The sequence below is a fragment of the Hypanus sabinus genome, chromosome 9, assembly GCF_030144855.1.
Source record: "Hypanus sabinus isolate sHypSab1 chromosome 9, sHypSab1.hap1, whole genome shotgun sequence".
Classification (NCBI taxonomy): Eukaryota; Metazoa; Chordata; class Chondrichthyes; order Myliobatiformes; family Dasyatidae; genus Hypanus; species Hypanus sabinus.
This window is the reverse complement of record NC_082714.1, coordinates 152,448,825-152,467,235: the sequence shown is the minus strand read 5'-3', so window position 1 is coordinate 152,467,235 and position 18,411 is coordinate 152,448,825. Positions and strand designations below refer to the sequence as shown.

Here is an 18,411-nt window from a genome sequence, read left to right as displayed (position 1 = left end):
CTCCCAGCTCTTTGATCCATACTGCCCAGCAATCCTGTGATTTAATCTGAGCCTAATCATGGGACAATTTACAATGGCCAATTGACCTACCAACTGGTGTGTCTCTGGACTGTGAGAGGAAACCAGAACACCTGGAGGAACACACACCGTCATGGCAAGAACGTACAATCTCCTTACAGGCAGTGGCAGGAATTGAACCGGGGTTGTCTGTACTGTAAAACACTGTGCTAACCACTACACTACCATGCTGCCCCTACTACGCAACCATGCTGCCCCATTTTCTTGCAAGCATTTACAGCAGAATAAATAAATACAATAGAATCAATGAAAAATTACACACAAAGACTGACATACAACCAATGGGCAAAAGAAAACAATCTGTGCAAATAAAAAATAATATGTCTCTGAAACAGACTGTCATGTCTCCGAAAAAAAATAATGAAGTGCCTCTAAAAGTGAGACCATGGATTGCAGAATCATTTCAGAGTTGAGGTTATTCATGCTGTTTCAGGATCCTGGTGTTGAAAAGTAATAACTGCTTCTAAACTAAATGTACCTCCTTTCCAATGGCAGTAGCCAGAAGAGCTTGGATGGTCGGGATCTTTGATGATGGATACTGCTTTCTTGAGACAGCGCTCCTTGAAGATGTGCTCAGTAGAGAGGAGGACTTTGCCTATGATGGACTGGGCTGTATCCATCACTTTAGTAGGCTTTCCCATTCTTGGGAATTGGTATTTCCATGCCAGGTCATGATACAACCAGTCAGTATATTCTCCACTGTGCATCTGTAACAGATTGTCCAAGTTTGAGACGACATGCTGAATCTGCACGAACACCTAAAAAAGTAGAGGCACTGTCATGTCTTCTTTTTAATGGTTACATTAGGATTTCATTGAACCTGTACATACATCTATATGACAATAAACTTGACCTTGGATCTCTGAAGATAAAACTGAACAGAGATGGAAATATACTCCACCCTGGGCAACTTATACATTTTTTTAGCTTCTCAATCTTTCAGCTGAACAACGGTTTTTGTTCATGTCATGGCTTTTGTTTGGCTGATGCAGTAGAGCTAACTTATGAGTAGCAAACAATATGGGCATTGTTTCACCTCATGCTGGGCAGTAGAACTACAAGCCACAAATGTGCCAAACCTCTCCGGGGTCTCCCAAAACACCAGCCATCTACCAGCCACTGCACAGTATCAGAAAAAGCTGAAGAGACTGCAAACGCAACAAGCTCCATTGTGGGGTCTAGCCTCCTGCAGCATTGAAGACATCTCAAAGATCAATACCTCAAAAAGGTGATATCCATCATTAAGGACCCCCATCACCAAGGACATACTCTCATCTTATTACAACCATCAGGGAGCAGGTACAGGAGCCTGAAGCCTAAAATAGCTTTTTCCCTCCGCCATCAGATTTCTGAATGGACAATGAACCAACACATGAACACCATCTCACTATTTTCCTCTCTTCTTGCACTACTTAGTTATTTTTAAATTTAATTTCAATATGTATTTTTGATGCAATTTATAGTTTTGTATGTATTGCACTGTACTATCAGAATCAGGTTTATTATCACTGGCATGTGTCATGAAATTTGTTAACTTAGCAACAGCAGTTCAATGCAATATATAATATAGAAAAAAAAGTAAAAATAAATAAATAAGTAAATCAATTACAGTATCTGTATACTGAATAGGTTAAAAATCATGCAAAAAAACAGAAATAACGTATATTTAAAAAGCAATGTAGTGTTTGTGGGTTCAATGTCCATTTAGGAATTGGATGGCAGAGGGGAAGCAGCTGTCCTGAATCGTTGAGCGTGTGACTTTAGTCTTTTGTACCTCCAACCTGATAGTAACAATGAGAGAAGGTCACACCTTGGTGCTGGTGGTCCTTAATAATGGATGCTGCCTTTCTAAGACACTGCTCTTTGAAGATGTCCTGGGTACCTTGTAGGCTAGTACCCAAGATGGAGTCAACTAAATTTACGACCCTCTGCAGCTTCTTTCAATCTGGTGCAGTAGCCCCCTCATACCAGACAGTTGTGCAGCCTGTCAGAATGTTCTCCACAGTACATCTATAGAAGTTTTTGAGTGTATTCGTTGACATACCAAACCTCTTCAAACTCCTAATGAATTATAATCACTGTCTTGCCTTCTTTATAATTGCATCGATACGTTGTGACCAGGTTAGGTCCTCAGAGATCTTGATGCCAAGGAACTTGAAACTGCTCAACCTCTCCATTTCTGATCCCTCTATGAGGACTGATATGTGTTCCTTCATCTTATCCTTCCTGAAGCCCACAATCAGTTCTTTTGTCTTACTGACATTGAGTGCAAGGTTGTTGCTGCAACACCACCCCACTAGTTGGTATATCTCTCTCTTGTATGCCCTCTCATTTCCATCTGGAACTCTACCAACAATGTTTCCATCATCAGCAAATTTATGGATGGTATTTGAGCTATGCCCCATCACACAATCATGGGTATGGAGACAATTACTGCAGAACAACAAATTTCATGTTATACATCAGTGATACTAAACCTGATTCTGATTCTGATCTACGCCCTCTCCTTATCCAAACAGTGCTATTGCATTCTGTTCTCCCCAGGCAAGTTGTGGCAACTGAACACTGACATGCAAGACTTTAAGGTCAAGGTTGGCACCAATTATAACCAATTCACACCATCATACATTAAGAAAAAATAGTGGATTTTTTTTCCTTCATGTCTATGCCACATTTCTGAAAATGAAATGGGCATTGTTCATTCAGAAATGAAAATACTATGTCAAAGAAAGGTGAAGCACTTAGGTTGAAGAGTTATCCAATGTCATATTTAGATAGAGACATGACAGACTGCAGATGCTTGAATCTGGAGCAATACACATACCGCTGGAAAAACTCCAACAAGTCAGGCAGCATCAAGAGAGGGAAATGTAAAGCTGATTTTAGCAATGATCACTGTCAGAGGACACAATCAATCATCATTGGCTAGCTTTCTTCATGATAGGATATGACTGAAAGCATGTACAGAATAATTCAGGCAACTAGACATGATCAACACACAAACTACTGAAGAAGCTCAGCAGATTATGCCATATCTTTATCAGGTCCCGTTGACCTGAGAAGTAGATAGTTAAGAAGGTCATGAAAGCCCATGCAGGAAGGTACACCAGTATGTCCATTTGAACAAAGTTACCCAATGGATGATTGATTGTGTTCTCTGTTGGTGATCATTGCTAAAAATGGGCATACTGGTGTATTTTCATCCATGGGCTTCCTAATTCTGCAGTGTGTTAAGGTTGCTTACTCCAGCCAATATTAGACCAGAAACTATTTGGCCAATTGAGACTGCTCTGCCATTTGATCATGGCTAATTTATTTTCTGTCTCAACCTCATTCTCCTGTCTTCTCTTCATAACCTTTGATGTCTTTACTAATCAAGAAACTATCAACCTATGCATTAAGTATACCCTATGACTTGGCCTCCACTGCACCTGTGGCAATAAATTCCAAAGGTTCACCATCCTCTGGCAATCCCTCTTCATCTCTGTTCTAAAGGGAAACTTGTCTATTTTGAAGCTGTGCCCTCTGGTCCCAGGCTTTACTACTAATGAAAGCACCCTCTCCAAGTCCTTTCTAACTGGGCTTTTCAATATTCAGCAAGTTTCCATGGGATTCCCCCTTACTCTTCCGAACTCTATTGAGTACAAGGCAGCACAATCAAATGCTCCTCCTAAGTCAACCCTTTCATTCCATCTATACTTCTGGCTGTGAAACAACTTAAATTCTGCATCACTTACACTTGTGGTGGCAGAGTAGCATAGTGTTAATTTTACTACTAGTGTTTTTTTGGTACTTTATGCAGTACCAGCAACCCGGTTCAATCCCCGCCACAGTCCGTAAGGAGTTTGCACATTCTCCTCATGACCATGTGGGTTTCCTCCTGCAGTCCAAAGACATATCGCATGGAGGCTTAACTGGTCATTGCAAGTTGTCCCATTAAACAAGGGGCCCATCAGGGGCCACAGAGTGGTGCAGCTCAAAGGGCTGGAAGGGCCTCTTTAGCACTGTATCCCAGTAAATAAATAAGCAAGCCAACACTGTTGTTCTGAAGGAAACCATCTGTAAACCTAGCCTTGAATTCCATCACAAGCCTGACAGGATGGAAATATTATTGTCTTTGAATGTATTCTCTGATGAGTAAAACTTTGTGTTCTTTCCAACTTATTCAACAAATGGACTTAATAAAGGAAGTATATAGTCAGCTGCCACATTTTAAGGAAGAGAATAAAGAGTCGACATTTCAGACCCTTCATCAGCACTGAAGTTCCTTTCCATAGATATCACCTGACCTGCTGAGTTCCTCCAGCATTTTGTGTGTGTTACTCTCATTTCCAGCATCTGCAAATTCTCTTGTGTTTATAGTTAACTATTTCCTTTCCATTTACTCATATACTACCATTCCATGAGGGTCCTTGTGTCAGTTGCGCCTACTATGTTGTCCAACATTTCTGATTTATATTGTCCTTTATTTTGCATTTTGTGGGCCAAGTTACAACTGATGGTTTGTGAAGAATGATCCATGTATTTCAGGGGATGTAAATGGTGTTTATTTCAATAACTGTGTAGGACAAATGACCCAGTTTTTAATATGCCCTCTTCAGTACCATATGTGAATGCCTTGTGCAGTAGGACAGGGCCTACTCAACATTCAGAGTGAGAATAGGAATAGAGATTTAAGAAATAAAAGCAGGAAGATAGCCATACTGTCCCTCATGCCAGTTCTGCCATTAATAGAATGTTACCAGGCTGGTCTTTCACCTCCTTGTCAACTTGAAACACTAACTCCATTTCCCTTGACCTTATTATCTACGTGAGCATCTCAAATAGCCTCTGACAGCCAGGTTTGTCTCCTGGCCTTCATGTGTGGCTTAGCTAATAAGTCTGGTGGAATTGATTCTACTGACAGGAGAAGGGGAAAAGGTGGGATACTGGCACCTTAAAACCAGTCACTTTGGGCAGATGGGACTTATCAGTGGTTGACAGTTCATCTAGGAGAAGGAAAACTCTGATCTCAAACCTCACTGCCTTGTGGATATACCCACTCATGGGGAAGGCTTGGGGAGCAAACCCCAAGGAAATCTCTGGAGCTGGAATCTCTAAGGTAGTCCTAGTTGAGTTCAACGCTGACTGGCAACTCCTGTGATGCAGCTGGTGCCAAGCTGTATCAGTCTTTGCTGTTCCTTTGGGTTTATCAGCTGCATGAAGAGGGGGAGCCTGCTGTAGGGGCAACAACTTGCTCCCCATATTGTACTGCCTGGGCTTGTGTATTGACTTTGAAGCTAGTACACAACATTGATGGTCGAACCCAACCAATGGATATCATCATTATCTAAAATCTGTTAAAAAAACGTAAAATCCTTGTGGTGTTCTCAGTGTGCACTGGATAAGATCTAAGGAAAATGACTTACATTTATGTTTCACTTTTAAAAGTGTTGGTAGCTTGAAAGTATCTTGCAGCCAGACCATGCTTTTAAAGAACAATTAAAACCAATAATTTGCTTATTATTACACTGGATGCATTCATCGTATTAGGCTGAAAACACTTCGTAGCAGAGAATTCCTTTCAGTTCCTTCCTCTATCTGATATATGTATAAAACTGTAATACATTTCCTCTCAAATACCAGCCTCAGATTACAAGGACTTCTCTTTAGAAGAGAGATGAAAAGGAATTTCTTCAGCCAGAGGGTGGTGAATCCTTGGGATTCATTGCCACGGACAGCTGGGGAAGCCAAGTCATTTTGTATATTTAAAACAGAGATTGAGAAGTTCTCGATTAGTAAGGATGTCAAGGATTACAGGGAGATGGCAGGAGAAAGGGGTTGATTCAGAAAATAAATCAGCCATGATCAAGTGATGGAGCAATGTCAATGGGCTGAATGCTCCAATTCAGCTCCTATGTCTTTGCTGGAATAAGACATCTTCAGCTCCTATTTGAATCTCTTGTCATTATTCTTCATGAAGGCTAAGTTACAGAATTCATTAATCTACAACATATTATGATGACTGGGGAGGAAGTAACACCCTGATGTACATGATACACTGGGACAGGGAGAACGTGCGGACTCCACACAGGAAGCAGTCAAGGTCAGGATCAATTCGAGGCTGCAGGAGCTGTGACCTTTTTATGTCTCTAACCCAAAAGCATGAATAGCTATTTCTCCTTCCAGTAAAAAAATCCCCATCCCCTCTTCTTCTGTTCCCCACTCTAGCATCCTACCTCTTCTCACCTGCCTATCACCTACCCCTGTTGCACCTTCTTCCCTTTCTCCTATGGTCCACTCTCCTTTCCTATCAGATTCCTTCCTCTCCAGTCCTTTATCTTTCCTACCCACCTGGTTCATCTATCACTGTCTAGCTATTCTCCTTACTATCAACCCTCCTTTTTAATTCTGGCATCTTCCCCTTCCTTTCCAGTTTGGAAGAAGGGTCTCAGCCCAAAACGTTTATTTCCATGGATGCTGCCTGACCTGCTGAGTTTCTCCAGCTTTTGGGTTTTTTTTTTGGGGGGGGGGGGCGGGGTGTGTGTGTGTGTGTGTGTGTGTGTGTGTGTGTGTGTGTGTGTTGTTATGTCTTTCAAAGAGGCAAGTTTAAGGTCTTTACAGAGTCTCAATCTTGCACCCACACCCATGCCCACACTGATGGTGATGACCACTGACATGTCATGAAACGTAAAACATAAAAAATCGCTATAAGTTGTGATAAATGACTTACTCACTGGTGTTTAGGGCAGTGATGAAGATCTTCTATCTCTGGTAGTGTCCAGGGATTTCTTTGTCATGTTCATAGTTTCCCCTCAATTTTCACTTCTGTCAGTTATGCAAGACCCAGCTGGACTCACTCTCAGATGTAGGGGATTCTTCATTGCCATTTCCATAACAATTCTGTTTTACCAGTCAGTGTTGTCACCCCTGAGGTGAACCCCTGACCAGAGGACCACTCGATGTCTGGCATCTATCCTTTGACTTTTTGGCTTGGGTGACCCTACCAAGAGCCAAATCACAAGACCCTGACACCAACCAACATAGGTCTCTGGGTGATTGAGGCACGCAAGCCTCCAAACCCTATGGCAAAGTTGTGGTCCACTTGCAGGTATGATAATTGAATGAATAAATAGATAAGGATAGATAGATTAATAAATGAGCAAAAATGGATAGATAAATAAATAGAGTGAAAGAGGAAAGCCACCTTAACAATACGTCCATTATTATATACCAGAGAAGAAAAAAAAACCTGACAAAACACGATATTACTACAGAAACAAACACAATCAGAGACAGTAGTGACAGTAGTGCAAGAGGTCCGTAGTTTCCATTTGCTGATGCACATTTAGGGTTGTGCAGGTCGGTTCAATGAGCTGATGCTTGCAAGGAAGTATCTATTCCTGAACCTGGTAATGTGGGTCTTCGGGCGTCGGTATCTCTTGCAGATTGATAGCGGTGAGAAGAGGGCACGACTCAGATGGTGGGGCGTCTTGAAGGTGGAGGCAGCCTTCTTGAGGCAGCGTCTTGAGTAGATAAATCTCACGTCGTTCCTTGTTAGTTACCTGGCATGGATAACGAAGGCAGTGTCTCTGTAGCGTTTGCTTTTACTCCCTGTATTTGATGTTGTGGAATGAATTCTTCATTAAGCTGTCACCATCCAGCCTTGACCTACCTTGGCCTCATGAGGCAAAGGGGTATTCACTGTGTAATGAAAAGTACTGGGTGGGGGGGGGGGTGGTGACGGTGGACGTTTAATTGACGGGGAGAGACGCAAAAAAAGCACTTTGTCTAGAAAGGTAACTGCGGGGGTGTTGATCTATCACGGTTCCGTGCTAGCACCTGTTGCAGGCAACGTCAGAGCTTGGGTTCTGGATGACTAAAGTGGCGTGGCATTTAACAGTAACATTCAAAGCAAGATTTCACATCCTGGCAAAGGCGCTACCTTTATTAATGAGCTATTTACTGGTAGCTAGTGCGGGTGCCGAGTTAACATAACTTGTTGGCGCTGTTCCCTGGGCTCACCAAAATACAAATTTAGCAGTCAGTGCAGTAGTTGACAATTAAGGGTTGTCTTGCAACTTTGCGTACCCGGTACTGATTCTAACCTCCTGCGTTACATTCTAAGATAATGCTCCAAACACCTATTAGAATGTTCCACTTTATAGCGCATAGTAATGTCGGTTTGCCTCTATAATTAACGATCTGTTAATGAATTTGCGTTCTCCGTAATTGTAACCCACATTTTTCGATCGGAGTTAAATTCCAGATGGGACCACGAGTCTGAAATCATTGTCAATTTACTTTCCCGAGGTCCTGTGTCAAATCCGCGACTTTGAGGAATGCCGCCGACGGGAATCTCCACGAACGTGCGGTGGAGAGCATTCGAACTGGCTGCGTCGCCGTCTGGTGTCAGGGGCCACTGCACAGGATCGAAAAAATAAAGCCGCAGAAAGTTGCAAACTCAGGCAGCTCCATCGTCAGTACTAGCTTGCCCAGCGTCGAGGACATCTTCAAAAGGAGACGCCTCAGAAAAGCGGCCCCCAATAGCAAGGACCCCCACAAAGGACAAGCTTTCTCATTGCTATCATCAGAGGTACAGGAGCCTGAAGACACCGAGTCAGCGTTTCCTCGGCCATTAGATTTCTGAATGGGCATTGAACCCATCAACACTACATCACTGTTACCTTTTTTTTTTGCTCTATTTTACACTACTTATTTAATTTATATATGTCTTATTGTAATTTATAGTTTTATTATGTATTGCAATGTACCGCAAAACAACAAATATGTCGACATATCCCAGTGATATTAAAACTGATTCTGATTCTTGCTTTTTTTTTAGTTAAAAAATTGGAAGGTGTATCTTTACCGCGCTACCTCGTTAACGGAAAAGCTATTCGCTGTGAGGATTCGTGGAAGCTTTGAAAAGTTCAACTTAAGAAAATACAATTTCGTTAGCTAGTGTTCGGTTATGAAAGAAAACAGCCTTTTTTTTCTTGGAGAAAACCCTTACACATGGGAAATTTCAAATGGTGGCATTTATAATGGAATGACGAGGTGTGTGTAAGGCAAGATTTTCCTGTGGGTGGATGGTGTAAGTTCATTTCAATTTTCTGAAATTCATTCCGTGTGGTTTTCTATCGCTCGCAGGAGTTCCCAGCCTCGGGTCCACGGTTCCCTTGCTTAATGGTATTAGTCCATGTCATAAAAAAGATAGGGACCCCCCTCCCACCTCTACTATTGACGAAGAACCAGCTTGCTGATTCTCTTTTCGAACTTTATTCCAGGAATGAAATTTTACTTGCCCGATTTGATAAGACGCAGTTTTGCCAAGTTAGCAGAAAGCCCACCGAACTGTCTAATGCATCATAGGGGAACAGTCTGCCCATTCCCCTGCTAGGTCGCCTCCTCCTTCAGTCCCACCCCGAAACCTGGGTGATGCGCGGAGGCAGGAAATTCGCGTCTAACCCATGTGACAGACACCAAAATAAACACCAGACGCGAATCCCTCGCACGTTTCGATGGAAATTGCATCAACCCCTTGTCGATGAACTGACTCAAGGCGGCCCCCTTTAGCTGGCCCGGTAAAATGCAGGTTTCAGCAATATGCAAATCGATGTTTGTCAGGGATAAAGATATGGTCTTCGATGCGGGAATTAGAACTGTCAAGCATGTGGGGGACTTAAAAAAAAAACAACCAAACAAAATCCCAATCGAATCTGTTTCTACTCGAGTCCAGAGTTCATTCGAAGAATGACTCGCAGCAATATCCCAATAAGACCGGGGAGAACTGACTGCCCGATATAGTCATCAGTCAACATCGCAAAACGGTTCTGAGTTGTTCGGAGAGCTACGATAAACCTCGTCTACAATTAAACTCAATCACTCAATCGCGAACTGGATCCGAATGCGGGGAGGGAAAACTCTCACAGTTAGTAAACATTTGTCCATTTAAAGAAAATTGCAATTGAATATATTTTATTGCAATCAATATAGGCTGTAAATTTAACTGCATTTTAATACAACGTGAAGCAGATGTGTTGGGGATTTATATGTGTGACAGAAATTTACTAAACCATAGCACGGGGACTTAAGTTTAATTATGTCAAGCAGAAAATAAAATAGCCGGGTCTCCGGCGGTAAAATGCGCAAGCCATTCTTTTAATAATGTTTATTATCACCCCCTCTTTGCCGAAGCGTTTGGTTCGAGCAATCTCTTTAGGGAGACCAGGAGCTCAAGCATGTAGCTATTGCTAACGGGTTATCTGAGGCGCTAAGCGACGACAGAGCTTGTCCTACAGGGCAACGCGCCTGCATAAAAATGCGATAAATTATTGAAAATATCTTCTTTCCGGAAAGCATTTACAACACAATAAATTTCAAGAGAGATCGGCTCATTTTTTTCCCCATCACTTGCTTTTTTACCCGGCACACTCCGCATCCTTGCCCGCATTCACTCGCTCGTGGTGGTGCCTCCTGCTATCCCCTCCCTTCTGTTACCTAATCTCCACGTACAAATCCTTTCCCGCTCCTTTCGCCAAGTAGCGAGGACTGATCCATAGTAGTGTGCTCCATTTAAACCGGATTTTGATTTGTTTTCTTTTCACACACCATTCAATGTGCAAAAGAAATAAGGGGATTAAATAAATTTTATCTGTTACGTGAGTAAACACACTCGTATGTTCTTTTGATGCTGATCTATTAAATAACGGTACTTACGATACACTTCAGAATAGGTTTTACGCATTTTGCATAATCTTCGACATTCTAAATCTCAAGATTGGATCGTTAGCTCTTTTGAGTTTGTAACTGAGTTCATAATATTTAGACAATGCATAGGAGGAACGTCATTGAGACTGCTAGTGTAGGCTTTCACCTTTGTGAGGGGAAACACGGTCCCTTCTACGCAGTGCAATTGAAAGCGCAGTTCCAGCTTGATATCCATGCCTTTCCCTGCGATGGTTTCCACTTTGAACCTCGGAGCCCAAAGAGGGTGAACAACAGCTCCTGCGCCCCCTCCATTTCGGCTGAAGCTGGGAAGGAATAGAGAAGCGGGAAGGAAGAGTTTAGGTGTGATTTCAGCCCAGTGGTAACCCCTCGAAGGTTCTACACCAGGGGCCCTGTGGAACCTCTAAAATTAATAGGTTGACCAAGTGCCGGCGCGTGTGAGATTTGCTTGCTCACCACTGTATTGTGACAGTGTAACGCGTGATAAGCGTCGAGGCGAGTGCACGCTGGCTTTTGTGTGGCGCCTTTCGGAGTTTGTGGTATGCGAGGCTCGCAGAGTGTGACAGTGGGTGAGTGTGTGCTTACACATGCAAGTGTAAGTTGACGAAATTGTGTTGTCTGCTTCTTAGGTAGTTTGGTATCAACTTGACTCGCCGGTACCTATCTGAGGAAGTCGCGTCCACAGGAAGACGTGTCAGTGTGTGAGCGCGCGCCTGTATTTTGAAAGTGTGAAAGTGTGACAGTATTGTGTGACAATGTTGCTGTGTTAGGAGCTCGAAGGTGCGGCTCGGGAAGGGTAGAGGAATAGGTTCACTCTCAATTCCACAGACTTTTTGTGTCATAATAATCCCGAGAGGGAAGTGGGCCCTGGGGAAAGAAACACATTCATCTCTCAAAGGATTCTCTTCTGGGTAATTTCTAGCTGGGTCACATATAAACATATTTCATTTGGGTGGAAGCAATTGAGTCAGCCAACCCGAGAGATGTAAAGTGCCCCCCTTTAAATAACCCCAAACCATCTAATTTAGTATAGTAAATCTGCTGATCGATTATTATATCCTCTTATTTTCTGTTTCTACAGATGATCACAACCTTATCTATCAATTTGCTTCTGTTTAATCTCCTTAACTCTGTTTATCTCAAACCTCAGTACATGCGTAAATAGTGTTGTTTTTTTAATTCCCAGAGAAAGTGTGTGTGTGTGTGTGTGTGTGTGTGTGTGTGTGTGTGAGAGAGAGAGAGAGAGAGAGAGAGAGAGAGAGAGAGATGGAGAAGAATGGGGAGTTTATAATTCACGTCCTTCAGATGCGCGAATCATCACCCCATCCTGTCATCGAGAGTAATAACAATAGAAATATTTTATCCCGCTATGCATACGCTTATGCCCTTAACTCATGGCAGAGAAAGTGACCCATTTCCCAAACCCGAGCAATGAGATCGATCTAAAATTCTCTTCATTGAGCCTCGTATAACAGACACTAGCTACAGGACTTGGAGGTCGGATTCGCTGTGGAACATTGGGGAGGTCAAAATATATTAAAATGCACCAGTTAACAACCAGAGTGTGGGGGATAATTCACTTTGGGTCCTGAAGGACTTGCCCCACTGGAGATTTGTTCGCGCCCATGTAATAAAAATAAACCCCTCCATCAATAGAGATTAATTAAACTAATCTTTTTACTTAATAGGTTGGATTCGTGCTCGCAGCATCGCCAATACATTGTTCCCCGAAGTCACCGAGTAAAATCGGGAGTTCATACTGAAAGGTTCTTTTTCTTTGCACTGGCTATCGTTCTTTTAAAAGTCGATAGTGGGACCCTTAAAAATGGGTTGAAACGCCTCTTGAGTGTGACAGGAATTTACTCCGGTAAAATTTCTTTTCACAGTTGCTCTCCCGAACCGTTTTTTTTTTGCATCCTGGTCCAGGTCAGAACAGCGGGAAAAGTCCTGAAAACGCGCTGGTTTCATATATTAAAAAAAATCTGCTGCTTAAATCGGATGAATTCTAGTGGTGGTGGTGGGTGGGGTGAAGCAATTTTATTTCGCCTCGTCGGCTCAAATAAATAATAAAACAGCCTGAAAAATACTATGTTATGTTTCGCAACAATGGTCTGCGGGTTATTTTAAGTCGAAGTAATGCAGATATTGGCGTGTTTTTATCTGCTGTATGTAATTGTTTGAGTTTGTATTGAGGATTCAGTTCAAGCATTGATTGTGAAGCAATCGGCAAATAACAACAAATTGATTTTAATGATTTTCTTTAAAGAATCCCCATAATATCAGCGGTTCTCTGTCTTGAAATGTACACTCACTGCACGGTTAATTCGTCATCAAATGAATGTAATATATACAAGCCACACTTCAAACAATACATTTTTGAGAAAAAAATTAAACTTCTTTTAATCGTCAGATAAATATTTTAACACCGCAAGTACTGCTGCACACACGCCCGCAGCGCAAAACCGGCGGGATGGATGCAAGAGGGATCATTTAGTAACTGTGCTCTATTTATACACAAGTATCGGGGAACCGACTGGAAGTTTCAAAAACACGAAAGGTGCTGGAAATGCAAAGTAACACACACTTCTCGTGTATATGAAGGATGTGAGTAATAAAGTCAATTCAATTCAATTTTCAAAACTCAAAAGGTCGGGCAGCATCTATGGAAAGTAAAAAAAAGAGTCGACATTTCAGGCCGAACCCCTTCACCAGGACCCCGGAGTGGATCTTTCGAAGTACCACTCCACGCGGACGTGTAAATGTTTTTGTTCATGGTGTTACAACAGTATTAGTTTAAAAATATATAAAACGGACACGTTAAACCTACTGGTTTTAAGTACATCGTAGCCCCAGCTTGCCTCATTAACTTAAAAGTTGAGGAGATGGAAATATCAGGTCGGGAAGCTTTGCCCAATAAACTCACCCACGCGAAAAAAATAGCCGGCGCTTGTTTGATTTCTTTCTTCAGACACCAGGAGTGACGACTGATAATAAATAATATCGATAGGGGAGGGGGTGTAAAAACGCTTTTAAAATGTGGGCAATTCCTGTCGATCATTCAGGGCACGGGGCTCTAAATCTCGCAGCTACAAATAAAACTGATGCCAGTGGAGATAGTTGTTAGACAGGTAAAGAAAGTTCAGAGATAACTGGGGATGATATGTATTCCAGTCGGGTATTACAGCGTTAAGGTAATGATGGGTGGGCAAACTTGATGCAGAAGCCATAGATAACATGGAGGTGGAATTGTACTGGTAACCGGAGACCCCGAGACATTGATAGACAGGTTGGCTTGGTGAAACTCTTTAATAACCAGATGGATTAACCTTACAAATGACGTTCAGTATCTGTACGGATATACAAATGACTTATATATCAGTACGGATGGGCTACGGTTGCGATTTTAAGAAATGCTTAGGCGCGTTACACATTCAAAATACTGTTTTAATACTAGAAACCCTTCAGAAATCTTTGCAGAATTGTTTTACAACGACTGTTGTCCCGCACCTCTCTGCCCTTGTCCAAGGCTTCTACTGCCGTCTTAGACCCTGACTGAACACTTGGGGTCGCACTTTATAGCGCTATCACTCTGAGTGAGTGTGTGTGTGTGTGTGTGTGTGTGTGTGTGTGTGTGTGTGTGTGTGTGTGTGTGTGTGTGTGTGTGTGTGTGTGTGTGTGTGCGCGCGTGTAAATAGGCACCCCAGTCCGGACAATCAGATCCATTTAGAGTGCCGACTACGTGCAGATACATTTGAACAAGCACCGTGCAGCGGCGAATCCCTTGTTTTGATTTCACTTACACTTTGCAAATAAGCTGCTCAAAAAGGTGGGAGAAATAGAGCTATATTTTACCGGCGGAGTTCTGGGGATATTGTTGTCCGCCTTCCGTCTCGAAATGAAATCGATCTTGTTGGTGCAAAGCCAATGATTTTCTCTAAAGCTAAATTATAACGTCTGGTTTAAAAATGGTGTAAAGTGTTTAACGTCACTGCATGTCAACACACGAAAAAACACAAGATTTTAATTATCTGCGTTTAGAAATTTTGCAATTATTACGGGTCTTTGCGATTTTACCTTTTTTTTACAGAAAGCGCAGAATTCGACCTTTGGCTGTAGCAAGTTTTGAACGCACGGGCTCTCTCTCTCTCTCTCTCTCTCTCTCTCTCTCTCTCTCTCTCTCTCTCTCTCTCTCTCTCTCTCTCTCTCTCTCTCTCTCTCGCTCTCTCTCTCTCTCGCTCTCTCTCTCTCTCGCTCTCTCTCTCTCTCTCTCTCTCTCTCTCTCTCTCTCGCTCTCTCTCTCTCTCGCTCTCTCTCTCTCTCTCTCTCTCTCTCTCTCTCTCTCTCTCTCTCTCTCTCTCTCTCTCTCTCTCTCTCTCTCTCTCTCTCTCTCTCTCTCTCTCTCTCTCTCTCTCTCTCTCTCGTAGAACAAATACTGTACTTGGCTGTGGGACAGCCGGTCTGGAGACATTACGGCCTGATCGACGTTAATCTCCACAGTGCCTGTTCCCAGTTATTCTAGATGCAAGTGTCCTGTCAGAGGTTCGGCGGTCGCAATAAAACAACATACACACAGAGACGGGTACACACACACACACACACACACACACACACAAGACAGCACAGAAAATCACAGAAGGGACTGCGAGTTTTCCTTTACTATCAGCACGGGAGAGTGAAGGGAGGACGGGATTGGGAAAAAGAAGAGCAGATGTTTGAGAGTGAAGTGAGGATGGGGGGTGGTGGAAGACGGGTGAACGAACAGATAAAGGTGGAAACTTGACAGTAGAACGGAGATAAAGAAATAGAAATAAAAGGAAGATGGGGAAAGATTAAACAAAACGTCGAAAGGCACAGAGAAAGTCAACGGGAAAGAGGCTGGGGGGCGAGAAAGGGAGCAAGTCAGGCAGAAAGTGAATATTGTGTTCAAACAGTGCTAGCAAGCAGAGAATGAATAAATAAAAGGAGGCGGGGGAGGTAGGGAGTAATGTAGGGGTGAGAAATCACACCGAATACTTCGGAAAATTATCCTTCTGTGTGGCGGGGATGAAGGGAGCCAGCGGGAGTCTGTAAATGGTTGGGGTGGGAAGGGGGTGCTGGTGGACGGAGACCCTTTTTTCACTGAACTGACCGGGGGAGGGGGGTAGTGAGTAGGTGGGGAGCGGTGCTGCCAGGGATGGGTTCACTGTTCACTGTCAGTGGACTGTGGTTGGTGTTGGAGGGAAGATGATCCTCTGCAGAGGAGCAGTGTAGAGTGAGGAGGGGGGCGTCTGCTGGACTGGCAGCTCTGGGCTACCCAGCTGATTATCAGCTGATTGGCTCTAATTGTCAAACTCCACTTCACTTGTTTCTATCCTATTATGCTAATCCCGGCATGCGGAGGCGCTGATTGGCGGGGAGGGCGTGAACTCCGCCTCCCTGTCGGTGACGTAGGTCGTGGGGGTATATACAGTAAAGAAGGAGATTTGCAATCTGCTAAAAGCTGGCTGATCAAAGACAGATTGGCTGTGGGTGATTTTTTTGTTAATATTTATTTTAATTTTGTTCTTGCAAAGCTCAGGCAAAGCTGAGGCGGGCGAAGCAGAAGCAAACAGTAACCTCTGCTTTGCAAACGTAAGCTTTTCGCTTTTTACTTTGTCTGCTTCGGGAGGGGAGGACTTGTAACTATTTCCATAAGGCTCTACAGCATTGGGGCACGTCCTCCCTCTTTTCCTCCCCTCCCTCAATCCTTGATTTTTTTAATGTCCCCCTCTTTTTTCAAGAAGAAGAAGCGAATTTTTCTTCTCGGCTGTAACAAGCTCTCAAGACCAGAGGCTTCTTTCTTAATGCCAGCTCGGTTGGTTTAAGAAGATTCGCTGCGTTGTGACAAGGACGCCACGCCAAGCAAGACTCGACTCTCTTTCTGCTCTCCATGTACTGTGCCATTCAAAGAAGTTTTGCTTACTGAGAAGCTCCGTGGAAAGAAGGCGGCGGGGGCAGAAAACTGCACTGAGAGAAAGAGAGCGAGAGCGATCGAACTACGCTTACAGAGATAAGGCACACTGCAAAAAGAAAGAGACTTTAAAGTGTCAGAAACCTCCAGAAGAGACTTAAAGCAATGACTACAGAGCTGGCCATTAATGCAGAATTGCCTACCAGTCCGCTTGCCATGGAATATGTCAATGATTTTGACCTGATGAAATTCGACGTGAAGAAGGAACCATTGGGAGCCGATCGCACTGTGAGACATTGCAACCGCTTACAGCCGACCGGATCAGTCTCCTCTACCCCCATCAGCACCCCTTGTAGCTCGGTGCCCTCCTCCCCAAGCTTCAGCCCCACCGAGCAGAAAACTCACCTGGAAGATCTGTACTGGATGGCGAACAGCTACCAGCAACTCAACCCGGAGGCTTTGAACTTCACCCCCGAGGACGCGGTGGAAGCCCTGATCGGTAACGCGCACGCCGTCCAGCAGCAGCTGCAGGGCTTCGAGAGCTTCAGAACCCACCACCACCACCATCACCACCACCACCAGTTCCAGGGGGTGAGTCCGGACGAAATGGGCAGTGGCAACGGGCACCATCAACACCACAACCACCACCAACAGCACAGTTCCCCGGCCTCATCGACCTCCTCGACCTCTCAGCAGATCCAGAGCTCCCCTCATCACCAGGGCCTCCTGGCCGAGGACAGGTTCTCCGACGACCAGCTCGTCAGCATGTCGGTGCGGGAGCTCAACAGGCATCTCCGGGGCTTCTCCAAGGACGACGTGATCCGCCTGAAGCAGAAGAGGAGAACCCTGAAGAACAGGGGCTACGCACAGTCGTGCAGGTACAAGCGTGTGCAGCAAAAGCACCTGCTGGAGAACGAGAAGACCCAACTCATCCAGCAGGTAGAGCAACTCAAGCAAGAGGTGTCCAGGCTGATAAGAGAGCGAGACTCCTACAAACTCAAGTGCGAGAAACTCGCCAGCAATAGCTTCAGAGAGGCTGGCTCCACCAGCGACAACCCGCCGTCTCCAGAATTCTTCATGTGAGTCTGCAGTCGCCTGCCATCCTCCATCTATAACACCCCATCCATATGCCTGCTTGAGAATTGTTAAGAGAGCGAGAGAGAGAGAGAGAGAGAGAGAGAGAGAGAGAGAGAGCGAGAGAGAGAGAGAGAGAGAGAGAGAGAGAGAGAGAGAGAGAGAGAGAGCAAGAGAGAGAGAGAGAGAGAGAGAGAGAGCAAGAGAGAACTATCAGCAACATAGCCCCATCCATATATTGCCTGTTTGATTGTATAGTGTGATTTACGGAAAACTTGCATTTAAAACACACAAAATATTAATCCTGCATGCTGGACATGTATGGTAATAATTTCTATTTTGTACCAGTTTACTTTCCATTCGGCATGGCGTTTTATTTGAAAGAAGTTACCACTGAATAGTTGAACTATTTTACTGCTTGCGCTGTTCTCGGTTTTCAGCTGACGATTTTAGCAACTTGTAAATATATGCAACAAGAACTGTGTCCATATGCACTGATCCATTTCAGCAGACTTTTTTTAAAAAATGAGGTGAAACAGTCTTTTTTCGCGGGTGGGGGTTGGAAGGGGAGTGGGGAGGGAATGTCGAGGGCAAATGTCTGCTGCACCAGAAACCAACAT

At 43.8% G+C, this 18,411-nt stretch overlaps 1 protein-coding gene and 1 long non-coding RNA gene across 2 annotated transcripts; both read left to right on the top strand.

The window, feature by feature from the left end:
- Positions 1–7,810: 7,810 nt before the first annotated feature.
- On the top strand, positions 7,811–10,212 carry LOC132399906 (uncharacterized). The gene is made up of 2 exons (XR_009514134.1): positions 7,811–8,653; positions 8,903–10,212. It is a non-coding gene; the product is annotated as an uncharacterized LOC132399906 (long non-coding RNA).
- Positions 10,213–16,253: 6,041 nt separating this feature from the next.
- On the top strand, positions 16,254–17,968 carry LOC132399905 (transcription factor MafB-like). Its single transcript, XM_059980813.1, has one exon. The coding sequence runs from the start codon at positions 16,883–16,885 to the stop codon at positions 17,798–17,800; it is 918 nt and encodes a 305-aa protein (XP_059836796.1). The 5' UTR covers positions 16,254–16,882; the 3' UTR covers positions 17,801–17,968.
- The last annotated feature ends 443 nt before the right edge of the window (positions 17,969–18,411 follow it).